The 27,166-nt window shown below is 58.0% G+C and overlaps 1 protein-coding gene across 1 annotated transcript in view; it reads right to left on the reverse strand.

Moving 5' to 3' along the window:
* The window catches only part of EFCAB6 (EF-hand calcium binding domain 6), a 152,533-nt gene that overhangs the window by 44,907 nt on the left and 80,460 nt on the right, over positions 1-27,166 (reverse strand). The window contains 8 exon segments of the mRNA XM_036019725.1: positions 342-469; positions 1,128-1,242; positions 16,412-16,580; positions 18,625-18,798; positions 19,772-19,932; positions 20,021-20,076; positions 21,058-21,229; positions 26,942-27,047. Of these exon segments, the coding sequence (XP_035875618.1) occupies positions 342-469; positions 1,128-1,242; positions 16,412-16,580; positions 18,625-18,798; positions 19,772-19,932; positions 20,021-20,076; positions 21,058-21,229; positions 26,942-27,047 (1,081 nt within the window).

Raw genomic sequence — 27,166 nt, forward strand, 5'->3', positions numbered from 1 at the left:
ATGCTGCAGGTCCCTCTGTGAGAGCCCACCACGATGGGCCTGCGTTGTCTGTCCACTGGCTGCCTCCTGGACTGGGCTGAGCACCCTGAGCAGGGCCCGCACCTTCCACCCGCATCTAGCAGACCCGGGCACACGTGTGCGATGCTTGTTCGGTGAGCGAGTGCATGGAACGGAGAAATGGAGGAAGGGACCCTAGATTTGCTGTAACTTTGGTCCCCAGCCCCGCCCTCTTGTGGGAGGGTCTCCTTACTGGGTGTGTGGGGGGTGGGGGTGGAGTCACACCCAAAGTGGCTGCGTGGCTGGGGGGCAGGGAGCCAAGCAGCAGACAGGGCCCCACTCACCCGGAAGAACTCCTTCAGCCTCTGGGGGAGAAGCTGTAGGCATTCTTCGGCACTGACAAAGTGGCTGCTCAGGTCACTCTTCAGAGGAACTGCAGTCTGAGGTGGGGTCGCTTGTGGCCCTTCCGTACCTGAGACGGACACACAGGTCGGAGGATGCCCTCGGTGGCGTGCACACCCTCAGTGGCGTGCACATGTCCGCATTTCCACTCCGCACTTGGGCGCCCCCTGCCCCAGGCCGGTGGAAACGCAGTGCCACCAGGCTGCACTCGATGGGAGAATGTCCTGACACTGTCAGGGGGAGGGACCAGGAAGGGGTGGTGGCTGGGAGGTCCTGGTCCTGGACTAGTTGCTGACTCTTACCGAGCCCGTGTGCTCACTGGTGCAGCGGGAGGGAGGAAGGATGCTGGCCCTGCCGGTGCGAGGCGTCACTCACTACAGATGACCCGCCCCTAGCAGGAGGCGGACCTTCCAGAACGTGAGGTGTGATCTGAGGCTCACAAGGCCGCAGATGCGACCTGACAAACAGTTTTGCTCTAAGTTTGTAGAAGGCTCTGCCAGGCAAAACTCTGCACTCACAGCTCAGCTTAAGTCAGGGGGGAAAAGGGCCAAAACGCAGTCGGATCACACTGAACGAACACGTCTGTTCCGGCCGGAAAGCAAACACGGCGTCAACATCTGGGCCTGTGCTCTGGCCACCCCGCAGCCGCGCCGCCGCTCAGTGCGCGGAGGGACGGGTGGCCCGGGCGGGAGGCCATCCCAGTGGGCTCTCCCTGGGCTCTGAGCTACCTTCAGCTCTGGTGGTGAAATCCAGGTCACTCCTCCTGTCTTTCCTGAATCCCATTCTGGCAGTTGGCTGGGCATACTGGTCGTCATCCACGGGCATTCCCTGATCTTCCGGCGCCTGACAGGAAAGCAAGGGAGGGAGAGGCGGTCAGGCGGTCCCGGGCCCACCACCGTGGCCCCTGCGCTGCAGCCTGCCATCGGTGCTCGTCCGGCCCCGCCCACAGGCCCCGGGCTGCGTGTTCAGCCAATGAGTGAACAGGGAGCAAGTGGGCGCAGCCTTCGGGCGGCCGGAGGCCCTGCAGACCTTCCCAGAGGCCCAGGCGGCGGGGATGCCCAGATGCACGTGCCCCGTGACTGCGTCCGAGTCTCGCAGGTCGGGTCTGCATCCACACGTGCCCTGGGAAACACGGACGAAACAAGCTCGGCAGTTGGGGGAGGAAACACTAACATGTTCATTCAAGTCTCACTATGATGGATGGTCCTCCTTGTCGGCCATGCTTCGGGTGCGGCGCCTGCTTCTCTCTCCTCGGGCGAGTCCGCTCTCTGAATGTCACCCACGGCCCCTCCCCCACCGCTCAAACCACCTGCTGTCTGCAAACAGCTCCCATTTCGTGCGTGCGTGGGGGGGGCACACTGCGGAGACACCCTCCCTGCACTGCCGGCAGGGAACCGGGAAGAGCCAGGTGACGCTGTCCCAGGGGGTCGGCTGGGCCGGCCAGGAGGCACGTGCTGGCTCCGCCCCTTTGCCCGTGGCCGGGCAACAACCCACGGAGCTGCCAGCCCGCAGGGGAGGCCCCGGAAGGGATGCTGGGGGGGGGCACTGGCGAACGGCAGACACCACCCCTGCTGCTCTCAAGGCGTCTGCGATTTAGATGAGGAAACATGGCTTTCTTCTAGAGAAAGGACACACAACAACCATTCAAAATATGCCTGTGCCTGCGTCACCACCACCATCACCACCAGAGTGTCCAGCGTGATGACCACTGGGCCCCCAGGCAGGGAGAGAAAGCCGCCTGGGAGAGCTACGTCGGGAGGTGAGCTTCCAAGCAAGAGCGCCGGAGGCCTGGGGTCACACAGGTCAACAACTGTCATCTTCATCACCATCATCACTGTTACCACCACCATCACCCCCATCACCATTATCACCATCATCGTCACCATTACCACTGTCAACATCATCACCATCACCACCACCACCACCACCATCAACCCCATCACGTCACCATCTCCAAGCAGCAATGCGTGTGGCGGGCCTTGCGCAAGTCTCACTGAATCCTTACGACAAGCCTCGAGGAAGTCCCTCTTACTAGCCCCATTCTGAAGACGGGGAAGCTGAGGCTCAGAGAGTCTAGGTGACTTGCCCCAGTCACATGATCAGGAAAGGACGGACGTGGGGTTCTTCCTGTTAACCCCTACCATGACCTCCGCCATCGGACAAGGTCACGGGGCCTGTAGTGCGGGGAGGTCTCTGCCGGGCGCCCTCCCAGGCATCCAAACCGGCCACACGGGCAAAGACCCACCCGGGCCCTGGCAGAACGCCTTGAGCAATCCCCGGAACAACACCAAGGACGGGAGCCTCTAGGGGTTGCCGGGAGACCACCCCCTACCAGCCCCCCATTTCTCCTGGAGGCTACCACGGCCAGGTTCTCCTGGCCTCCGGGCTCGACGAGGTGCAGAGCCTTCGGCCCCAGCCTCCTCGCAGAAGGGCTGCCGGGCAGAAGCCCACCCAGCTGCAACAGGTGCCCACCGCCTGTAGCGCGGTCACCCACTCCTGTTTAGGCACCGCCCTTTCCGGTGTGTGAGGCCAGGGCCCCGGGAGCTGGCCCCCTTGGCTGTGCATGTCAGTGACAAACTGCACGCGACAGCGGCTCCTTGTATCTGTGCTGCCCAGCTGGTCAGGCCCTGGACTGGCTGGGCTCGTGTGTGTGTGTGTGTGTGTGTGAGTGTGTGTATGAGAGAGAGAGAGAGAGAGAGAGAGAGAGAAAGCCGCAGGACGTGTTGGTGCGGGGTGGGAAACTGAGGGGAAGGGAAGGGGATGCAGGTGTTGCCGTGTTGTCTGTGGCCTCTCGGGGGGCAGCGCCGGATTCCAAGGCTGTCCCGGGGGCCTGCCTGGGGGCCCGGGCAGGCTGCGTGTGACTGGGAACCGGGCAGCTCTGCGCCATCTGCACACGCACCGTCCGACTCCGCGGAGCACCCGGTGCCAGCCCGGCACGGAGGAGCTCGTGTTTGCCGGAACGCTGCGGAAGCGGCCGTGGGTCTCTGGAATGGAGAGAGCGGTCGCTTCCTTTGAAGAATAACTTCGTATTTTGAAAACAATCACACGTGAATTATTCATCGCAAACTCCTGCTGCTCAGCCCTTCCATAAAAACACATGTAGCGGAGGGTAAGAAAACGTTGGCTGGAAAATGTCTCACAGCCCGGAGGGTTGGGAGGTGCGGGCGGCGGGCTGCGAGGGGGCGGTCTGGCCAGGAGTGTGGGCGTGCGACCCGGCAGCACAGAGCGATTCACAGAGGTCTGTCCCAGGGATGCGCCACCAGGAGGGGCACGACGCTGTGCGGGCCCCCGCCTCCCGGTGCTCGGCTCTCCTGCCCAAGCTGACCACAGCAGCTGGTCAGCGGGACTGGCCGCAGCCCTGGGAGGTGACGTGCGATACAACGTGAAGCTGAACCGCAACATGCGTAAAACAGATCTTCAAGCGTTTAACCATCCAAGTTCATGGTCTCTGGTCTCTCCTAGGAGGCACTTCCCTAGGAAAGTTCTTCAGAGAGTGACGACCCGTGGCCTCACACACTCTGACTCACCCCGTGGTCACTGTGCGCCCAGGGATGCCGCTTAGACCGCGGACTGGCCCCTCCCTGTGCTCACCCTGCGCTCACCCTGTGCTCGTCCGGCTCGCTCCTCCTGATCCTGCTCCTTCTCCCTGGCACACGACTGGAAGCTGGGCGGCCAGCTCACTGTCCCCGTCTGCCGACGCCCAGCACTGCAGAGCCTCCCGAGACAGGGCCGCCCCGGGCTCTGCGTGTGGTGGTGCAGGGCCTCCGAGCCACCCTCCTTGTGGCTGCTCTAAGGACTCCCACACACACCCCTAACTCTTCATCGTCCGTTTAGCCTTGACGGTGAACCACCCCGGCTAACACGCAGAACACCCGCGGCCCTGTGGGTGGCTCCCAGCCCCCACCCTCTGTGCTACTTGGTTCTCCGTGCGCCTCCAGCGCGCACCCCGCCCCCCGCCCCCCACCCCCCCCCGCTGTAAGGCCGAGTTACGATGTCTGCCCTCAGCACTCTCACGCACCCTTCCTAAATCAGAAAGACTGCCTTTTACGTTTCATCCGTTGTTTGCATTTCCAGTGTTCTTCATTCCTTCAGGAACATCTGAGCCTCTCTACCTAGTTCCGAACTCTTTCAAACTGAAGAACTTCCTTTCGTGTTTCTTACCGTGAAGGCCTCCTGGTAACATATTATCTTGGCCTTCTGTTTTTCATCTGAACACATCTTTACTTCCCCTCGCTCCTGAGGAGACCAGGGCTGGGTGTAAATTCTGGAGCGGGGTGGGGGGGTGGGGTGGAGAGGGGCTCTTTGTCCCTTTGCACATGGTCAGTCGGTGGAGCCATCACCCCGTCTCTGGCCAGCGAGGCTCCGGCTCCGGCTCCGGGGAGCGGTGGGTGGGCGGTGGCTCCGACCTGCTCCCGAGTGGTGGCATGTGCACGTTCACGTGCGGCTTCAGCAGTTCCCTCTGACTTCGGTTCTCAGTGGTTTCCCTCCGATTTTCCTTGTGTCTGTCTTACTAGGGCTTTCTGAGCTGCCTGGATATTCATTTAGCACTTTCACCAAAAATAGGGGCATTCCAGCCACGGCTCCCTCACGTGTCTTCCTCTCCTTCGAGACTCCGGCCGCGCCCGTGCCAGGCCCTTGGGCGCGGTCCCACACACGTCCCCGAGCCCTGCTCTTCTTCTTTTCTTCGTTCGCACGATCTCTAAGGATCGCTCTCCACACTCACAGACGTCCTTTCGTCACCTCCATTCTGCCGTTGAGCCCTCTGGTGAGTTCTTCTACTTCGGGCATTTTATTTTTCTGTCCCAGAGTTTCTACTTGCTTCTTGCATCTGCTGAGATTTCCCCCATCCCCGTGCCTTGTGAGTACCTGTCCTCACTGACATCTCCAGGCACCGTCATGACAGTTACCTGGGCGTCTGGGGGTGCCGTGACTGACCCACTCTTCTTTCCAGACCGGCAGAACCTCCTCTGTGTCGGCGACAAGGCTTCCTCGCTTTCTTGTCATACACGGGGGTCCCACCTTTCATCTGCTCTGAGACCCTCCCGGGCTCTCACCACGGGCTGACAAGAGGCCCATCTCCACGCTCCACACGCCCTCTTCCTCACTAAGCTCGCTCATTTCTAGCTGCTGGTGTACAGTGAAAAGCGTGTAACTCTCCCTTTCGTGTAACACTGAAAGGCCGTCACAGGGTTACTGACTGGCCCGGTTTTAACACCGCTGGGTCTCAGGAAATAGGCCCTCGGAGAGGAGGAGGGGCAGGGGTGGGGACAGGAGCGGTGAGCCAGCGGAGCCGTCAGGACACACGCTGTTTATCAGGCTTGCCCTCTCACAGCGGCTCAGCCTGTGGTGCCCCAAACAACTGCGACGGTCGCTCGGGCCCAGACCAGTCTGCCCAAGGTCACGCAGTTATTGAGGGCAGAGCTGGGGTTCGAACCCCGGCGGCCTGGCTCCAGAGTAAACATTTCAAACCACAATACGAAAGTACGTACTGACAAGGTCAAAGTGGGGAAGGATTGAGGGTAGGAGGTGGGAGGTGGGGGCATGAGGGGGAGTGTTGGTGGGAAAATGGAGACAACGATAAAAAATGCAAAGTAAAATAAAATGAAAAGTATGCACTGAGTACTTAGGTTCCGCTGGGGACAGGGCAGAGGACGAACAAGACAAACACAGCCGTCCTTGTCCGCCTCGGTGCGGGACACAGCTGCAGGGAAGCAGCACCCTCGGGAGAGGAGCCGGCCTGAGCCGGTGCGACGGGGAAGCGCCGGAGAGTGAGGCTCAGGGGAGAGGACGAGGGGCGCGGGGCCCCCCGGGGAGAAGGCCCAGGGGCGAGAACCCAGGGGCTGGGGATGAGCCGCGGGGCCGGGCAGCGTGTGAACACGGGCCAGCCAGGTGACCACGCCTGCAGTAAATAAGAACCGACTGCCCCCGCCAGCTGACAAGGGGGCGGAGAGTGCAAGTGGGCCCCTCGCAGAAGAACACGTTCTAGTCGCCAAACCCCCCGAAAAGAACAAACTCACGGGCAGTCTGGGAAGTGAGTGCACGGTAAAGCCAACACGACCCGTCACTTTAAAACCACCAGAGCAGAGAAACCGGGACAGGGCCACAGTGCCTGCCACAGGCACAGCCTATGCTCACAGGGGCCACGGAAAAAGACACGTTCATACGCAGCTATTAAAAGCACGAGATACTGTGGTGTTTTTTTAAAAAAGTAAACACGGGGTGTGTTAAAATTAAAGCCATGTTATCTCCGACCAAGCCATCCCACTGCCGGGAACCCACTCCCCGGAAATAAAGGCGTCAGTGGGCACAGACACGTAGAGGAAGAGTGTGTGAAGGGCGAAAAGGAAGGCCACGGCCACGAGAGAGGGAAGGACCGGCGCTCAGCGTGCGGGAGACCCGTGCCTCCGCTCACAGCAAACAGAGAAGCCGCCCGACACAGGAAGGTCTCTTTGGTGTACCGGGAGCCTCTGCAGCAGCGGGACTCAAGGAGATGGAACTCTGGGGGCAGGGCAGTCGGGGGCGGGGGGAGTCCGTCGCCTGTCTGGGAGCAGGGCGAAAGGGTCCAGTTGGGGCTGTTTGGCCCAGGTGGACAGTCCCTCCCAGCAGACAGAGAAACAAGAGCTTGTGACGAGGTCACGGGCCTGCAGCATCCAAAACCAGAGACCTGCGTGGCCAGACCCCAGGGAAAGGGGAGAGGCAGAGAGCTGAGCCGGCCCCGCCAGTGCTCCCCTCGAGACGCGTGCTGACCCCTGTGCGGGCGGGAGGCAACGCACCCAGGCAGGCAGGCAGCCGGCCTCTGGGTGGCATCAGGGGCTTGCTGGTGCCCCTGCGGTCCTGCGGAGACAGAGGCGAGAGCTCAGGACGCCCTGGGGGTGTCCAGAGGCAGCAGCTCAGGCAACAACCTGGGCGCTGGGCTTGTAACTTTAGAGGCTCTACCCCAGAAACCAGAATTCTTGGGGGTTTTTGTTTGTTTGTTTTCAGGGCAAGCCTTGAGACACTGCAATCCAGCCTCAGATCAAACCCAGTCCCTGGCTGGACTGAGGCCATCAGCCCCCATTCTGTCTGCCAGGCAGAAGGAAGTGTGGCCCCTCCTCTAGAGCCCCCAGATCGTCTCAACCCAACAGAAGTGTGCCTGGCACGCCAAGAGACAGGGCCACGGGACGCAACATCAAGGGGGAAACAAAGGCAGGAAAACATCTACGGGTGACCCAGATACTGGATTGGCAGAAGGAAGATTTTAACGGGCTATAAGTATGTTTAAGGGAATATGAGAGTATGTTGAATCAACAGAAGAAAAGACACAGATGTGGAATATATTAAAAGTAATCGAATGGACATCCCAGAATGGGAAAAAAAATACCAAAATTAAGAACTGTATGAACAGCCCTGGCTGGTGTGGCTCAGTGGACTGAGCCCCAGCCTGTGAACCAAAGGGTCGCCGGTTCGATTCCCAGTCAGGGCACAGGCCTGGGTTGTAGGCCAGGTCCCCAGTAGGGGGCGCACAAGAGACAAACACACATTGATGTTTCCCTCTCTTTCTCCCTCCCTTCCCTTCTAAAAGTAAATAAATAAAAACTTCTAGAAAAAGCAACTGTAGGAACAAAGCTACAGATCAGAAACAGCAGAACACAGGATTAACAAACTGGAAGACGGCCCACGGGCATCCTGGGGCTCGGTGCCGAGAGAAAAGGATGGGAACCACGTGACCAGGCGAGAGAGACACGTGAGATACTGTGGGCAGGCCTGACAGGGCTGGGGGCGGGGAACGGGGCGCAGGAAAGGAAACGAGACCCTGGCTGTACGTCTTCCACGTTTCTGACTGAGCACGTCAACCGACAGGTGCGAGAGGAACCGCGAAGCCCGGCGGAGCCACGCAGAGGAGGCCGCGCCCGCGCACACCGAGTGGGGCTGCTGAGACGCGGAGGCAGTGGCGGCGAACAGACGCAGGGCACTCGGGCACGCAACAGGACGGCCGGCGGTTTACCTGCGGCGCTGACGGACGCCAGAGGACCATGGAATACTATCTGGAAATGCTAGAAGCGGATAACTCCCAACCTGAAATACCACTCCCAGACAACGTATCTTTAAGGATGAACAGTGGATGCCTGTCTTCAGGTTCACCTGGAAACGAAGTCCTCCCTCCCACCTGCGCCAGAAGAAAGCCAAGGAAACCAAAAACCAGTGACCTTTCTTCGCTCCGTCGACAAATCTTCCGGACGGAAATGCAGAGAACCCCTGCCCAGGGCAGCAGCCGCTGTGCCCCCAGGGGTGGGAGCCCTGAGGGGGGCTGGGGCAGACTGCTGGGGGCTGAGGAGGAGGAGGAGGGGCTGGGGAATGGGACCCTTGGGTGCCCGGGTTCTGGAGGGGCCACGCTCGCGTGGATTTTACCGCCGGGAACTGAAGGTGAACACTCCTCCTCAAAAAATCTTCTTGTGCGTCAAGCAAATTAAACCCCCCAAAAGGAGAAGTAAGAAGAAGAAAAAAATAAAGACAAGAGCAGAAGCCAATGAAATAGAACGTGGACAAACACTAGAGAAAATCAATAAAACCAGAGCTTGTTTTATAAAAAAAGATCAATAAGAGTGATAAATCTCTAGCCAGACTATTCAAGAAACAAAGAGAAAAGATAAAAATGACCAATATCAGGAGTGAGAAGAAAACATCATTAAGTATCACACAGACGTTTAAAGAATAATGAGGCATAGTCCATATTGATATAAATGATTGAATAGATTAATAAATGGAAAGAGAGACGAATCTCCCATGCAGAAGAATTGCAAATGATTTATGCAAATATTTTGCCCTTAAAGAGGTAGAGCATAATAATAACCCCCCACTCCCTAAGTGTGGGCCGGACACAGTGACTTCCTCCCAAAGAGTGCAGCGCGGAAAGAGAAGAGGAAGAGAGGGCGTCTGCAGGGGGGCAGAGCCCGGTGAGCGCCCCTCCACCAGGCGGTCAAGGCCAACATCATGGCGACTGGACGCCTGGACAGCAGGTGCCTGACAGGATGTGATGGGAAGGGTGCTTCACCTCGGTGGCCTTCCTCCCAGAAACGTCACCCCCCGTCTAGTCGGGGGAAAACATCAGACGGACCCCAACCCAGGCACAGCCTGCAAAGTATCTACGTGCCCAGCCCCCCTCAAAACCGCCAAGGTCATCGAAAACAAGGGAAGTCCGAGGACCCGTCACGGCCCAGGGGGGCCGCAGGCAGCAAGACAACCCAGAGTCTTGCAGGGCGGCGGACGGGGTCCTGGGCCGAAGCAGCAGGCAGCTGAAGCGAAGGAGGGCTGCGACACCCACCAAAGCACGGCGCGGTGGGGGAGGCGGGGAGAGGTCCGCGCCCCGGCACCGCACCGAGCGAGGGACAGCAGTGTGGACTGTCGGCAGGAAGGGAGACGCAGGGGTGCGGACAGGGCAGGGGTGAGTGTGGACACGCAGCCCGGCTTATCCGCCACAAAACAGTGAGGGTGTCGTGCGGGATTCGACATACGTGCAAGATGTGAATGTGCAGCAACAATGACGCAAAAGACCGAACAGGTGAGTGATGCTGGAACACGTGAAAACCGGCCGGTTGGGGGCCTGGCAGGTACAGCCACCTGTGTTCCGCTGCGTGCGCTCGGACAAGGGTGCGTGCGCTGCAGCCGCGGGCGTGGCCCCGACAGGGCCGCTGAGGGACGGACCTCCTGAGAGGCTAACAGAGGGGAAATGGAATGACACAAACGCCCGGATAACCTCAAGGAAGCTAAGAAAGGGCGAGCTGGGTCCAACAGAAATAAAAAATGAAGGCGACAGCTACGAAACCGACTGTATCAGTAATTAAACAGACGTGAAAGGGACTGGACACTCTGAGCAGAAGACTCAGGCTGTCGCGCTGTCCGTTAAAGTATCAGCCCCGTGCTGCCCGTAGGAGATCTAGTTTAAGTACAAGCACCCAGGACGCCGGGACTAAAAGGGTGGAAAGCTGCCTTCCACGTTAGCAAGGACCCAAAGAAAGCTGGAGCCGCCGTATCATCATCAGGCAAAGACAGGCGCGACGGCGAGTGGCGTCACGCTGCACAGAGGGGGTCGTGTGCCAGTGACGACGGCGGCAACCCGCAGGAGGCTGCGCCAGTCTGCGCGTGCCCAGTGATGTGGCTTCCAAGTGGATAAGGCAACCCTCGACAGAATGAAAGGGGTCCCTCTAGACAAACCCACAGCCCACCTTGGTGCTCACTTCTCGCGAGAGCTAACGGAGCGAGCGGGGAACGGAGAGGAGCACGGGGAAGTTCCGAGAAACCCGGTCTGCAGAGCTGGCCTCACGGGCGGACTCGGCAGGTGGAGGGTGCGTGAGGGAGGGAGCACGCCTTCTCTCCCCGTGCACGTCTGAACTCACGGGGCGTTTCCCAGAATTCTCTGTGTGGGGGGGTCCTGAGCCAAGCCTCCGTGTTTCAAAGGGCTGCCTGAGGTTACAAGGACTTCAGACTCCATTCTCCCGTCACGTGGAATCAGCTGTCAAGTCAGTAAGAACCGGTAAACTAGAAAATCCCAGCTGTCTGGAAATTAAACAACGCACTTTGAAAATAAACCATTGGAAAAAGAATGAGCCACAAGGGGCATCGTGACATATTTTCACCCGAGTGATGACGAGAACACGATGCACCAACACTGTAAGGTGCAGCTAAGCCTGCACCTCGAGGGCAAGGTATAGCCGTCGGTTCATACAGTAGGGAAATAAACAGTCTAACGTTTTATCTCAAGAAATTACAACAAGAAAAGCAAATTAAATCCCCATCAAGTAGAAGGAAGGACATAATCAAGGTAACGGCAGAAATAAAGCAATGGAAAACAAATGTACAAGAGAAAAGTAACACTATAAATAGAGCTGTTACTGATAAAACTGAGAGACGTCAACTGCTGCTGGAGAGACGGAGTCACGCGTAGCAAGCAGAGACCCCCAGCGGGAAAGCAGTGGAAGAGCCCCACCGATCACAAGCAGCGAGAAGGCCTTGGGGGCCGAGGAGGCCGCGCTGTCTAAAGGGGCTGAAATGCCCGGGTGAGGAGGACCCTGCAGGGCGAACGGAGGCCGCGCAAGGGCATTTTCCCTGGGAGCAGCTGGGGGTCCTGGGAGTGGACTCGAGCCCGAGAACCGGAGCACCAGAGGGGAGCTGGGCACAGGGCCCCTCCGGCAGCGTTCACTAGGTATGCGGCGCTAGCACCTCCGAGGTGCAGATGGGAGGGGGCAGGCTCACAGCGGGACTGGTCTCCCCTTCCAGACCCGTGCCAGCCCCCAGAACTGCTCGGGGCTGACGTCCAAACCCGAGGCTGGAAACCTCTGAAAGGCAGAGCACAAGTCCTCACACTGCGGCCTCAGGAGACGGAGGCCCAGCGGGGAGACGGGCTGGAGGAACCCCAGGCAGCGGCGAGAGCCCTAGTGGTGTGGGCCGTGGACACTGAGGGTCTGCCGCTGCCCCTGCACCGAAGGAGCCGGGCAGCCCGGGCCCGGCCGGCTGCAGGAGAAGTCAGCTCCGGCCTCTGGCGGAGGGCTGGGGCCTGAAGACGGAGAAATAAACACAAGTTTACACTTTTGATGGTTGTGCAGGGCGCGGACCAACAAGACTGAAGACGTGAGGGGCCTCAAACGTGCACCTGCAAGGTCAGGAAGCTGGAGAGCTAAGCCGGGTCGTCCCTCCCCCACCTGCCCTCGGGAACAGGGTCCTCCCTCCGGTTTCCCAAGGACACTCTCACCTGAGGCGGGGGCCCCTGACCCGGCTGCCCCGGCGGAGCGCCGGGAGCTCCCCTCCGCTCTTGCTCACGCAGTCGGAGGGCGGCGTGACCTGGAAGGCGCACCACAGCGGCAGCCCTGACAGGGCGAATGTGGGCAGGCACCTCTGAGGGTCTCCTGCACTCTCTGGGTCTCTGTGTCGACACGTGTTTCTCTTACTATGGACGTTTCAGCTGGTCTTTCTCACCGTTCCCTTGTTTTTGTGCTTCCCCCCTCACAAAACGGACCCTGGTGGGTAATAGTTTCTAAAGTGCTTAGTTTACCAGAGTTCCATCCTTCCGAAGCAGACATAAAACCAGACGGATTACAACACTTAACACTTGACTATTGAAAACAACGTGACTCTCCCAGAGTCCCCACGGTCACTCCGCTTGCTCACGCACACCCGAGTGCCAGGAGACGCTCGCCGGCGTCCGGGGGCCTGGCTGACACAGGGTCCTCGTCTGCTTTGTGGGAAAGACGACGGGGTGCGATTGGGAGGCAGTGGTGGTGGGCTGGGGAGGGTGCAAACTCCCCCCGGAGGGCACGAGGCGCCCGCTGGGAGGAAGCAGGAAAGCGCACGGGCTCCTAGGCAGGGCCAGGAGTCCCGTGGGTGGGGGGGGGGAGGCAGACAAGAAGCAAGGGGCTGGAAGTGCCAGGAATCTGGGACACCGGGCTGGGCTGTCACAGGCGCGTGCATCACAGGGGCTCGGGGAGCCTGCAGATGAGCTCTGCAGCCCTGGGCCTGCCTCCGGAGGCCTTGGCGAGGACGCCGGCGACAGAACTAAGACTCACGGGGGGCCAGACGGTGTTTGAGGGCGAGGAGGAACAATTTCCCGTCAGGAGCGGCCAATTACAGGGAACTGGGACGGTGAGGCCGTCCTCAGACTCCTGATGGATGGAGTGGCTCACTCAGTCTAATTACTCAGTGAGACTAAGCATGACGCATGTGTCCTGGGTGTTTGTCACTTTACGCCTCCCATGGGTCACTGTCACCGAGCAATGGAACTTCTCTGCTACCCATGGTCCCCATGGGGCTTAGTCCTACGCCAAGTGCGCACCAGGCACCTCGAAACATTCACTGAAAAAGGTTTGACAGAGGCTGTTCCACCTGCCTGCCTAGCGCATGTTCTCTCCTTCTCCTGTGGGAACAGGGCAGGCTGTTTCTACGGGTCGTACTGTGCTCAGACAAAACTCATGCACACGCACGCAGAGTCCTGGCCCACAAAGTAAAGCTGCTGGGAGAGGCTTCTTAGAAGGCTGTCTTAAAAAAGAAAGACTTGTCTTGCTCAAGCCTTTTCCTCTTCACTTTCCTCTTTCGGTATGCCTGAAACATGTGTGCAATGGCTGGTGCTCCAGCAGCCATCTTGCATGCATGAGGACGACCCTGAAAGAGGAGAAGGCTAGAAGCAGTCCGGGTCTCTGAAGGCACCATCAAGCTGCTGCACTGGTCCTGTACAGACAACACCCAGACTCCTTGTCACGAAAGAGAAAAGTGGCCACCTCTCCGACTGAAGACACTGTTTCTGGGTTTGCTGCTCATTCAGCTCTCAAAGGAGAGGGAGAAAGGAAGAAAAAGTAGATAGAGAAGAATGTAAAGATTCTAGGTCCCCCTACAGTTCAAGAACAGTTTTCCCACAACACCACCAGTTCTTGACTCATAATTAAATAAAATGACATTAAAATATATGCAAAAGTCACCGGCCATAGGGCACAGCGGCCAAAGCAATGAACCGGGAGAGGGGGACTTCCTGGGAGAAAAATACGGTTTACAGGACTCGTGGGAAATGATGCACCACGTGAGGTAAGATACTCAGACCCAGCTGGCCCAGGTCCAGAGAGAACAGTACCTGCCCCTGCCCCCGTGAAAAGCACTCAGAGTTCACCGCCCCGCCCCCGCCCATGGCTCTGCCTCTGTGAGGACCGTCAACGCAGAGCCACAGCCGTGCTACGGCACGCTCCCCAGACACTCCGACAGCTCCCACCATGAAGAGGGAAAACGAGGAGGACAGAGACATGACGAGCTAACAAACTGAGTCTGCACAGGGGACGAAATCTGACCACGGCGGGGAGGACAGGGCAGGGTCCCAGCAATGGCCACCCCAGGGCTCAACGGGCTGGGCGACAGGTGAGTCCCCACCAGCTCCAGGTTCCTCCGGTCTTGCCGCCCTCTCTCGGACAGCCGGGACAGCCTGGTGAGCCAGCCAGCCCCGCCCCTACCCCCACCCCAGGCTGGGTGATGGCCGGCGACCACAAAGGAGCAGCAGCCCTGGTCTACAACTCAAAGCACGCGGGCCAGCAGCTGAGCGCTGCCTGGGTCCACGGGCCGAGTCACTGTGCGCACGCCTCCCTGGGCGAGCACGCGTAAGTGACACAGAGATTCAGTCCCCCACACCGCGGGCGAAACTCCACCACCACTTCCGTACTCTCACTGGTGCGACACAGATTTGGGGACCGTTGCACACCCACATGTGAAACGACAGGAAGGTGTGCAGAGGCCGTGCTATTAAAAGTAACGTCCCCTCTGGGAGCTCACTGCAGGGGGAGGGACAGTCGGTGCGCGGTGCGAGGGCGGAGAGGGTCAGTGTCCCGAGGAACAGCAGGGGGCCGGGCAGGCGAGCAAGGGCGGGAGCCGCAGTCTGAGGGGGATGGAGGGGCTGGGTCCTCCTTGGACTCCGGCCTTCGTTCCGGGGAGACGGGGAGCCACGGAGGGTTCTGGGCAGGAGCGGCCCCCACACTGACTCGGCGGAGGGGCGGCCTGGCTGCGGGGCGGAGGACGAGCTGCGGCGGAGAGAGTGGCAGTGAGGCTGCCGGCCCACCCCAGCGCGAGTGGACGGGCATGGCCATGGGGTGGGGTGGCCGCTGCACTCTGGGGCAGCTGCCCAGGAGCTGACCGGCCGTGATGAACCTGGATATGGGCGTGAGAGGGAGAGGGGACCGAATGAGACGCTGAGATTGAGTCCTGAGCAACTGGGTAAAAACGTCGCCCTTGGCGCAGAAGGTCAGGCTGCTGGCCGAGTGGCTCTGGCGAGGACCCGGCATTTCTCACGCGCCCACGGGAGGACGTCACACAGGCAGGCGGGCGCCTGAGTCCGCGGCTTCAGGACAGCGGTCCGGGGCGTGACCCAGAGGTGCGGGCAAGGGAGTCACTGGCTCGTCCATGGAGCCTTAACACGGAAGGACCCGCAGCTGAGCTTACGGACGCCAGGTGGTCTCAGGTGACAGGTAAGGGGGTGCCCCCAGAGCCGTGGCCACGGACCTCAGCCCAGCTTTGCCACCCCCGCTGCTCTTCTCGCCGGTGGCCGCGCTCCGCCTCGGGTAACGCAGAGGCAGAGTGGTGGAGCCCGGTTTCCTGGGACCCTGTGAGCAGACTCTGCGAACCAAGACCACGGAGCCCCCTGGTCCTTCCAGGCCCTTAGTGTGAGGGGACCGGAGCCGGCGACTTGGGGGGCGATGGGATCTGGGGTCCAGGATCTAGGACAAGGCGCCCCGGGAGAGTTAGACAGTTTGCCCCCATTGGCCACCACTCACCCCACGGAACGTGCTCTCCTCAGGGTCACCAGTGACTAATTACGAGCCACTCAGTCCCCAACCCAGAAGGCCAGGAGCCATCTGGGCATCTTTCCTCTCCCTTACACAGCGCCCTCCCTCCTCCGCACTTCGCGGCTCTGCCCTCTTCCCCGTGCCCCACGTCTTTTGTCCGGGGAAGAGAGGTCTGTCTGCACGGTTTCAACAGCTGCCTAACGCCACCTCTGTGCCACGACCCCCACCGCCCCCTCTGGGGCGCTGCCACGTGGCAGCTAGGGCGCGAGACAGGCGAAGAGCCTATCACGGCATCTGGCCTGGGAGCGCACACTGGATAAATAGCAGCTGTCAATATAATATAATCGCTCTCTTCTTGGAAATGCATCTCATCGCCTTCTTCCAAACGCGTCCACAGGATCACGGCTACCTGCCAGCTGAGGGTGGTCGGCGGGCAGGCGGGGGCGGGGCGTATCTCAGGGACTCCAAGCAGCGGTGGAGCGGATTTCTGGGAAGTCGGCGGGTGCCCTTCCTGGCAGCACCTCCCCAGTTCCCAGGAGCATGGGCGCACCAGTGCCCTGAGCGTCCCCTCTGTGCTGCGGCTGTTTTCCACCCTCTGGAGGGACCCGTTGCAGGTGGAAGGTGCTCTGCCCCGTTTTGCACTTGACCAGCAAAGCACGCTGGTGTAAGGAGACGACGGAACGTCCTCAAGGGAGAGACAGAAACACAGAGAAAACCCACTCCCCTACCTTCCTGAAGTCACACACGTTAGTGTTGCCATCGGGTTCCCTGCTGAAATCCAGAAATTGTCTCCTGAGCGCTGGGTCCTGCGGCTGCACGCAGGTGTGCAGTTTCTCGATAGCTTCCTCCTTGGTCCCACTCTTGGCCCCGGGCCACTTCTCCTCCGGGGGCGGGGTTCTGAAACCACAGGCAGGCGCTCAGGTGAGGCAGGGCGCTTCCGAGAGACGGCACCCCGCTCTCCGTTTGCCTGGAGACAACCATGGAGGTTCGCCGCCCCCTTGTCCCAAAGAAGGAGACACGCTCGGCTAGGTGCTGTGCCTTGGGGACCACTCCCGTGCCCGGGGCTTCTCGGGGCCAGGGCCAGACCTGGAGGGGGGCAGCGGGGCCGGGTGGGTCCCCTGTGTTGCCAGGGTGTGGCAGCAGGTGGGGTAGCGGCTGCAGGAGGAGAACGCTGCCACCTTTGACCTAAGATTTTCAACTGTGGTTTGAGCTGGCCGACTACGGCGCGGGACTGGACAGACACGGCTGAAAAGGGGTGTTGTGAACTGGGGAGATTATTTAAGTTAAGCAGGCTGCGTTGTGGGAACCAGGCCACAGAAGGGATCACACGTCCACGGGAAGGGAGGGGAGTCCCCAGTTTCCAAGCTGATCTAGAACATCAGCTCAGTCCCTGAAAGACGGAGGTGCCGTGCCGTGCCGTGTGTGCGAGCGTGAGCGTGCGTGTGCGTCTGGAGGATAACTGTTTCTCTGGCTCTCCGGAAGCCTCCCGGGCCCCACTGCGGGGGTGGGGGCGCAACGGCCGAGAAGCAGCCGCGGAGAATGAACTTCCACTCCGTTCCTGCTGCTTCTGGCGACGCTGAGGGGCTCCCTGGCAACACCCATGCTTTATGGGGTGCTTCATGGCTATTACTTCTCCCCCCAGTTTTAGGAGGCAGCTAGAGCTCATTACGGGACAGTTAGCCTTCCCTTAAAATACCATCTTCCTGCCCGTTCACAGGGCAGCTCCCACCAGAACGCCCAGGGAGTCACATTTCATTAGCATGGCATTAAAACACCCCCAGGGCTCCGTGCTTACGAACTCTGAAAAAGGGGATTAGATAAAGTGAGGTCTGCTGAGTACGTCCTCGTTTTACCTTTCTCTGTGGATTTATTGTAAGCTGGGAACAAGCAGGTTAAACATCGTATCTTTCATTACATTAAACCTGTATTTTTTTAAAAGGAAGAAGGGCGAGAATATTCATCAGTTCCATTTTTAATAGATTTCCTAAGTATGTTTTATTGTTACGATTCGATCTGGCGATCGCTTAGATAATTCCATCGTTCTTGTTAGAGAGCGTTAACTGGCTGAAGGGGTGTGTCTTGTGAGCAGCATTAAACGGGGTCAGGAACCTCGGTTTCCGGAGAAGAATGGATGAGAGTGCGGGACGCCAGGGGCAGGCGGTCCTCTAGGCAACGAGAGCCCCGGTTCCCGAGCCGGGACGACCAGGAGCTGGCGACGCCCAAGGGGGGGCCCCGGGCCCCGAAGTGCTTCGTTTCTGGAGTGAGCAGGTCGGCTCCCCAACTCCCAAGGTCTCCGCTTGCTCTAAAATCCCCCGACTCTCAACACTGCATTTATTGTTTGCCATCTCTCTTATTTAACATGATAAAATATTAACACACTCATTTAGTCAATAAATATTTACTCACTGCCTTTCCACAGTAGGTTCTGTAGGGTTGTTTTTTTTTTAAGAAGATTCTATTTATTTATTTTTAGAGAGAGGGGAGAGAGGGAGAGAAGGAGGGTGAGACACTGTGATTGGCTGCTTCCGGCAAGGACCCCGAGAGGGGGCGGAGCATGGAGCCCACAACCTAGGCATGCGTCCTGACTGGGGATCGAACTGGGAACTTTCACCTCGTGGGAGAGGCCCAACCAACTGAGCTGCACTGCTCAGGGCTCTTTGCCCATTTCTATTTTACATTCTACTTTTTAAAAAGGTTTGGTTTATTTATTTTGAGAGAGAGCAGAAGGGAGGGAGACGGAGACGGAGAGACATGGAACTGGCTGCCTCTCCCGTGCGCACTGGCCAGGGGCGGGGCCATAACCCAGGAACGTGCCGTGCCCCAGCTGGAACCCAGACCGGGGGCCCCTGCTCTGCGGGACCACGCTGGACCGGCGGGGCCACAGAGGTCAGGGCGACAGGCCCTGTGGTCGCACCTGCGCTTCTGTCTCGGCCCACCGTACCTCTCGGAGCAGTCCAGCTGCTGCTGCTCCTCCCTCCGAACTCGTTCCCGGAACAGCCGGTCCTTTGGAGTGGGAGCCGGAGGGACGGGGGACGGGCCGTGCACCCCCATGCTTGCCAGGAGGGTCTTATAGAGGATTCTCCCCGAAGCGGCGTCCTGAAACCTGCTGCAGAGTCTGGATTTTGAGGACAAGCAGGGCACACCCGTCAGAATGGCTGAAACTAAAGAAGACCGGTCCCACCAGGTGTCGGCGAGGGTGCGGGTAACCAAGACCCTCGTCCACCGTGGGTGGGGCGCGACGTGGAGCAGCCCCTTTGGGAGTCGGCTTGGCAGCTGAATCCACACCGACCAGAGCAGCCGGCCGTCCCAGCCCCTGGGGAGTGACGGCATGTGTCCCCACAAAGACTCGTGTGACACACAGCTTCATCTGCGGCCGGCCCACCTGCAAACGGGCCAGACCCCACCGCCGATGGGTGCCCAAGGTGCTAGTTCCGCACGGCGGTGGAGAGGAGCCCGCCGGGACCGCGTGTGGCCACACGTGGGTCTCAGAACCTTTATGTCGGGGGATGAAACCTGGCAAACAGTCAGCATCGTGTGCGCTTTCGTTTACGGACAATGCCCAGTCCTCTGCGGTGACGGCAGCCCGGGGGCTGCGGGGGCTGGGGCGGGAGAGGTGACTTGCGAGGGGCGCGGGGCAGCTTTGGGGAGGGACGGAAGTGTCCGCTCGGCCGACGGCCGGAGGTGGCTTCATGTACGCACGCGCTCGGTGGGCTTCCTCAGACTGCATCATGAAGGCATGTGCAGCTGACGGTTTGTAAAGAGTACCGCAATGGAGATATAACAGATGTAAACAAAGAAAAAAAGTCTAAATTAGAAATTTTGCTATGGAATTGTGGACGTACTTACACCGGAAGTGCGGCATACACACGTATTTTAGAAAAACCTAGGAGACCACCAACGGAACAGGATCTGTTTCCTTGTTAACATTGTGTCCGTCACTGTTTTCTAACCGCACAGGTTGCACACGCTCACCGCCGCAGCCTCGGCATAGCCGGAGGCCCCAGACAGAACCCGCACGCGGGGCGGAATGATACAGGGGGACGCGATGGAAGCCTGACGTGCATTGGCCTCGTTACCGAAAACCTTACTTCGTTAGCTGCTCCGTCGTCAGGCACGGGCAGAATATGTGCATGACCTTCTTGAAGCTGCTGGCGCCCATGAGCCCCGTGTCGCTGAGGTCGTAGGACCGCAGCGTGCTGTGGAAGGCCTGGGGGTTCCTGCCGACGGCGTCGCACACCATGGCTTCCTCCTGGCCAGGGACAAGCACGTTGGCCAGCTGCAGGCGTGCGGCCTGGGGGTGGGGGCCCCCCGGGGCCCCCGGGGGCGGCGTCACTCACTGAGTCCCGAGCCGGCGGGTGAGGCGTCCTGGTGTCCGCACAGGAGGACGGCTTTCCTGTCTGGTCGGGAAGAGAAAGTGCGAGACCCCAGTGGCTCCAGTGGCAGCAGGAGCTCTGGGGTCTTCCTGCGCGGCTGTCAGCTCTGCCCCGGGTCAGCCCACGGCTTTGAGACCGTGAGCAAGCGGGTCTGCCCTCTGATCCCCCCATCTGGGAATGGGAATAAGAACACTGAGCTTGCACTTATTTTTTCAAAGTACAATACACACGAAAAAAACCCACCACCTAGAAATTAGGTAAATGCGAAGTGACAGAATGAGACAGCGCTTTCTTTGCCTGTCGGCGTGAGAAAAATAGAAGAGAAGCCAAGTGCAGTGTCCACGAGGAATAAGTGTTGGACAACGGGATGATCTGCAGACTCGGTGGGGGCGGGGCGGGTGGGCGGGGACCCCCTCTGGGGCGCCAGGGAGCAGGCGTGGAGGGGAATCTAACTGGACGTGTTAAAGCCTGTTCACATCTAAACATGCTAATAGCTGTTACAGTTACGGAAGCATTTCTAATAATAAACTGCGTCCATTTTTCAGTCAAAAGACACAAAAACTAAAAGCCAGTGTTAGTCGCCAGAGGCAATAAGTGGTTGTGACGTCAAAGGGGAGCTAAGCTGAAAACCCTAAAACTGCGGAGGGAAACCGGAGGAGCCGCTCACGCCGGCCGGTGGGGCCCTGAGACCGGCTGCGAGAGTTCCCCGAAAGCCAGCTCAGCCCCGCTGCAGGCGGAGGCGCTCTCAGCCGGGCACAGGTCCTCAGAAACGCCCAGCGGCCCCCACCTCAGAAACGCCCAGCGGCCCCCAGTGCGGTTGAGAAGCCAAACGTCCAAAGCAAAGCACTCTCAAACAATCACCCCTTCACTAGCACTTGAGTCGGCTGAGAAACTCAAAGCGAAGTCAGGCGTTTCTCCAAACCGTAATCGCCCGCGTCTCTTCCTTGACTGGGCGAGTCCCCGGCCTGCGGGGAGACGCAGGCACGGAGTCGCGGGGAAACTCACGCGCGGGTTCTCCTCGAGCAGCTGGGTGAGCACACGGACGTCCACCAGCCCCGTGCCCCGGGGGTCCAGCGCCTGCATCAGCTCCCTGAATTCTGAGTCGCTCGGCTTCCCGACCATGCAGCTTATGATGTGCCGCAGCTCCTCCCCCTTCATCTGTCCGTCTGCTTTCTGAGCGGGAGAGTGTGTTTGGGGGAATTTTTTTAAAAAGAAAAAAAAAAGGAAAAGCATTATACATTGTTTAATAAACCGCCAGCTTTGGCTAACTAGAATTATGCGAGGAAACGAGAGACCCTCAGTCGACAATGGTTACGGAACCCGTGTGCCAGGAGCCACGGAAGGCGGGGGCCGCCAGAACTTTGCAGGCGCAGCTCGCGGGATGTTCTCTGCGGGGAGTGGCGGGGCACGGCCCCAAGGCAGGAAAGAAGCCCCTTTTGCTGCAAAGGCTGACCCCCTGCCGGGACAGGCTCCCTGCTGGCTGCCACGGAAGGCTTGATGAGTCCCTCCTGCCCCGGCCCCACCCGAGTGAGGGGCCACGTGGCTCAGCCACGGGGGACATGGGACTTCCCGGCAATTCAATTACGACTTGCCGATTTACTAAGAATATTAATGATGCTTGTTTTTCACTATCACCAACCTCAGCTAATTACATAAATGGACAATTACTTAGCAAGAAAAATTTCAGCCTGGCTGCCTCAAAGAAATATAGTATGAGCAAAATATGGACAGGCAAGCTTCTTCCCCAGAATTTAAAACAAAACCAAACAAAACATCACCAGTAAGTAAATTAACTAACAGAATTGAGAGATACTGGTGACTAGAAAAACGGGGGAAATAAAGAACCCGGGCCTCACAGAAAGCTCTCATGAATATTAATGAGACCAGCTCCTATTTTGGGGCCCCAAATCTGAAAAGGACAGAAGGTTCTCCTGGGAAAACTAAGTAATCTAGAAGGGGTTGGAGAGGCTTATTTTTGGCTTTGAAAGTGACAATTTTTTAGTGTCTAAACAGGAATCGTTGGCAATTAATTTTTTGTGATTTTCAGTAAATTTATAGCAGTGTACAGCCATCCTCACCACTAATTTCAAAACACTGTCGCCCCAAAAGAAACTCGGTGCCAATACACAGCGGCTCCCCATTTCCGTCCCCGGACCAAGGCAACCAACAATCTTCTTTCTGCCTCTCTGTATTGACTTTTTTCCGGATAGCCCGTGTAAATAAAATCCCACAGTATGTGCATCTGTACCTACATTGCATCTGGCTTCTATCATTTTGCGTAATAATGTTTCTGAGGTTCATCCGTGGTGTAGCCTGGGTCCGAATTTTGTTCTTTTTTATCCCGGCTGCGATTCCATCGTAGGGAAATGCCGCTCTGTGTTTGTCTGCTTTGTCGCGAGCGGGTGAGCCCTGGGGTTGCTCCCAGTTTGGGAATTGTGAGTAACGCTGCTGTGAACATGTGCCCGCAGGTCTCCGTGTGAGCATGGGCCTTTACTGCTCTCGGGCAGATACCCGGGAGCGGCGTCGCTGGGCCGTAGGACAAACTGCCGTTTAGACTTGAAAGAAGCCACCGTGCTGTCTTCCGCAGTAGCGGCTCCATTTTACGCTCCCCGCAGCCGCGTCTGAGAGTCCCGTCCGCGCCAACACTTATTACCGTCCGAGTGGGTGGGGCACAGCCGCGCACCGTCCACTGAGCGGCGGCCTCTCACTGGGGCGTGGTTCGCACTTCCCCGACGTCTAATGATGTTAATCACGTGCTCGATGGCCGTGCCTGTGTCTTCTTTGGTGAACTGTCCACGAGAACCTTTCACCTGCTCTTCCAACAGGGCTGTCCTAGTAAGTTCTCACGGCTCTTACACATTCCACACACGGGTCCTTCGCCAGATGTGTAACTGACACGTAGTGGCCCCTAGTCTGTGGCCTGTCTTGTCACTTTCTTAATGATATCTTCTGGAGCACAGAAGTTTTTAAATTTGATACATCTAATTTATCGATTTTTTTCCTTTAACAGATCATGCTTTTGGTGTCCTATCTAAGCAATCTTTGCCTGACACAAAGTCACACAAATTATGCATGTCTTCTAAGAGTTTTATTGTTTTAACTCTCATGCTTAGGTCTAGGGTCCCTTTTAAATTAACTTTTGTGTATAATGTAAGGTAATTTGTCTTTTTGCACACGGATATCTGTCTCAACACCATTTGTTGAGAAGATTATTCTTCCCCCCAGCGAACCTGCCCAGCCTGAGCGGACCCCAGAGGAAGGGCTGGCTCTCCTGTTCGCGGCCCTCCCCCAGGGGCCACGGCGTCCAGCCCTCAGCCGGCACCTCTCTCTCCCCACTGCTGTGGCTTTGGGCTAACACGCCAAGCCTGGGAGTTGAGTACTCTAACTTCATTCTTTTCCAAGACCGTTTTGGCTATTCTGCAAACTTTGTATTTCTGCATGAATTTTTAAGACGTTTTTCAATTTCTGCCAAAAAAAAAAAAAGTCAGCTGGGATTCTGATGTGGTTTGCACTGAATTTATAGATCAATTTGGAGAGAATTGCAATTTTAATAATGAGTTTTCCGAGCCACCTATAAAGACTGTCTCTCCATTTATTTACATCTATTTTTTCTTTTAATAATGTTTTGTATGTTTTTTTTAGAGAGAGGGGAAGTGAGAGAGAGACAGAGAGAAGGAGGGGAACATCGATATGAGAGAGAAACACTCATTGGTTGCTTTTCAGATGTGCCCGGACTGGGACGAAACCCACAGCCCAGGTGTGTGCCCTGACTGGGAATTGAACCTATGACCTGGAGATTCACAGGACGATGCCCAACCGTGCCACACCAGCCAGGGCGTGTTTTGTAAATTTCAGTGTACCAGTCTGGTACTTCCTCTGTTGAATTTGCCCCTAGGTATTTTATTCTTTTCCGATGCAATTGTGAAAGAAATTGCTTTCTGACATTCATTTTCTGATTGTATATTGCTAGTTTATAGAAATATAACTGATTTTTGTATGTTGATCTTAGATCCTGCAACCTTGAGTCATTTATTAGTTCTAGCAGTTTGTGTGTGTGTGAGTGTACATGCGCATTCCTTAGAATTCTCTATTACGGAAATACATGGTGTGTGAATATAGACGGTTTTGCCTCTTCCTTTCCCCTCCGAATGCCTTTTACTTCGCTTCCTTTCCGACGGCCTGTCTGAAGCCTCAGCACAAGGCCAACCAGAAGCAGCAGGAGCTGACATCCGTGCTCTGCCGGCTTTCGGGGGACGCTCCCCGTCTTGTACTGGCGACTCCGAGTTTCTCGCAAACACCCTGAGCGGGTTTGGGAAGTTCCAATTATTTCCAGTTTTTTTGAAAGTTGTTATCATGAACGAGTGTTAGGTTTTTCAAGTACTTTTTCTTCCTCTGTTGAGATGATCATGCAACCCTGTCTTGATTTCTAGTTATTGTGCATTACATTCATTGATTTTCTTAGAAGTTAAAGCGACCCCGCAGTCGCGGGATAAACCCCCCGGGGTCATGCACCGAGTCCTTTCCGTGTGCCAGGGGACTGGGCCTGCCGAGTCGTGCAGGGCGCTGCACTGTGGTTTCCTCTGCTCGCGATGCCCCTACCGGCTTTGGTGCCTGGGAAACGCTGGCCTCACAGAACGAAACGGAAGTGCTCCTTCCTCCTCTGAATTCTCAAAGTCTGGGAAGGACTCGTGTGATTTCCACCACCAGTCTTTGTAGTCTCCGACATACAGAATGTGCCGTTTTTTGTCAGATATATTTCGTAGTATTTGATTTTTTTAAATATTATTAGAAATGATGTTTTAAAAATTCCTTTTCTGATTGCCTCTCGCAGTACATAGAAATACTGTTGATCTCTGCGTATTGACCTTGTACATTGTAGGTAGCCGATGCCCTTCTAAATTCTAATATTAATTCTTATATTTTTGGAGATTCTATTAGACTTTCTGCTTATAACATCATGTGAACTGAAAATGAGAGTGGGTGACCAGCCGGGGTACAGATGGTGTCTGGGTGGTGGACAGGGGGCCACACCTGACTCTGGCGTGAGTGACCAGGTCCGCTGGGAGGGACCGTGGCAGCACCTCCGTGCAGGCAGCAGCCACAGCTGCCTGGGACGCGGGACTCACAGGTGTAAGCCGTCTCCCGATGCTTCTGCAGCCGGAGAGGGACCTGCTTCTCACGGCTGTCCTCTGCAGCCGGGCCAGGCGCCCACTCCTTGTCCCCCCCTCTGCTCCTCCTCCTTCCAGGGGCCAGAACGTGGCTAAGACCCAGCAAATGGAGCGTGGGGGTGGGTGGGGCATCCTGCTCGGAAGCCGTGGACCCTGCACCTCTAAGGCATTTGATGGCCGCTGCTCTTCCGAGGCACCCAGCGTGCGAGCTCACGTCGGCAGGAGATTGGTAGGCATCACCTGCCCACGTGCTCAGCCTCAGTGCCCAGGGGGCCCCGCGTGGGGCGGGGTGGGCCCGGCGTCCTCGCCTCCGTGACACCTCTGCTGCCCTCCAGCTGCACGGACCCCTGCAAGGACTGCTCAACGGTCTCGTATTTGCAGCCTCAGCATCACTGCAGCCCTCCGTGGACAGAGAGGCAGATTTCCTATTTTTAATTAAATTACTTCTTCAGTTTACTAATAGAAGCCGAGGTGGGTAAGCATGCAAAGGCTTATTCATCTTTGAGGGCAGCCCAGCTAGCAGACTGCGGACAGACAGCTCGGGGCAGGGCTGCCGGTGCCCGCGCTGGGGCAGCCGGTTTGAATCCCGGCGCTGCCACTCACCAGCTGGGAGCCTCAGGCTGGTGGCTCACCCACCTGCTCCCCTCCCCAGCACAGGGGGATGACCCAGAAGCATCCTGTGAAGATGGCAACAGCGTCCACTCACAGACGTGCTGTGGGAGCCAGTTCCTCCCTTCACACAGCGCCCAGCACGTGGTGTTCACCCAGAGAGGCCAAGTCATATGAGGCCTGAAGGTTCACGACAACAGGTGTGCTAGCTGAGACGTCCCCCCCAGAAAATGGAACCCCGAATCTCTGAGTCCACATGCTGCTGGGAAACCCCAAGCGATGGCGTGTTAGACTGTCGAGGTGAGGGGCTGCCATCCCCAGGTCAGAGCGCAACCCAAAGCCCCTCCAGGCCCCGGGGGGGGGGGGGGCTCCTCCCCCGAGCGCCGCCCCTCCGAGCAGCTGCCCCGGCCTCAGCAGCGGGCTCTGGAGGCACAACTCGGAGGCCAAGTGACTCCTCCTTCGTACATACTTGCGTCTCAGGGAAAACAGCTCACCACGGTGCCCGTTATTTATCAGAGCTGCGGCTACCGGATGTGCTCGGTAAACAAGGACCTCGAGAAACGGCGCCCACGTACCACAAACGCATCGGTGCTGCTCTGCTAAAACAAACACGAAAGTGGGGCAGGAGCTCGCGGCTCACAGCAAGCCGCACTCTCACGCGGCGGCCACCCTCCGCGGTGCAATCAAACGACCGCGCAGGCTGTCCCGGAGCCGAGACGGTGTTCCCGCTGCGATGGGCTACGGGGCGGTTGTGAACCCGAACTCCGGTTGACGGGGAAGGTCCAATGGATCTGCATGACTCTAGTTCAACAGTCAATGGTGGCAAGTCACTCCGGCTGCAGTGACCTGGCCCCTGCCCCGCACGTGGCTCCCTGCACGGCCACACCTTCCCGTCACCGTCCTCCCAGCTGGCCCAGCTCTGGAGTCCCCGCCCCGGGCACCTGAGCACCCGGCACAGCTCCCGGCACGCAGCAGGAGCCCAAAGAAACACGCCTGCTAGGCGCAGCCGTGGGCACACGCACAGCCTTCCCGCTGCCCTCGCTCTGACCCACGCGCTAGCCTCCTCGGGGACGACGCGTCCCGCCCGCGAAGGGCTCCAAGGCCTTACACTGTTGATGACCAGCAGCGCTTTCTTCAGCGACGTGTGGTGGTCTCCGTGTCCAAACAACTTCCTGATGACGCTCTCCTTGCGAAGCTGACTTTTAGAGTCGGTGCTGCAAGACGATCAAGGGAAAGAAAAAAAAAAAACCAGAACGAAGATTATGGTCCCGAACAGTTCTCTCTCAATGAAAAAAAAAAGAAATCACCCCACAGCAACCCCAGGGACGGCTTC

This window comes from Phyllostomus discolor, chromosome 2 (assembly GCF_004126475.2).
Source record: "Phyllostomus discolor isolate MPI-MPIP mPhyDis1 chromosome 2, mPhyDis1.pri.v3, whole genome shotgun sequence".
Classification (NCBI taxonomy): Eukaryota; Metazoa; Chordata; class Mammalia; order Chiroptera; family Phyllostomidae; genus Phyllostomus; species Phyllostomus discolor.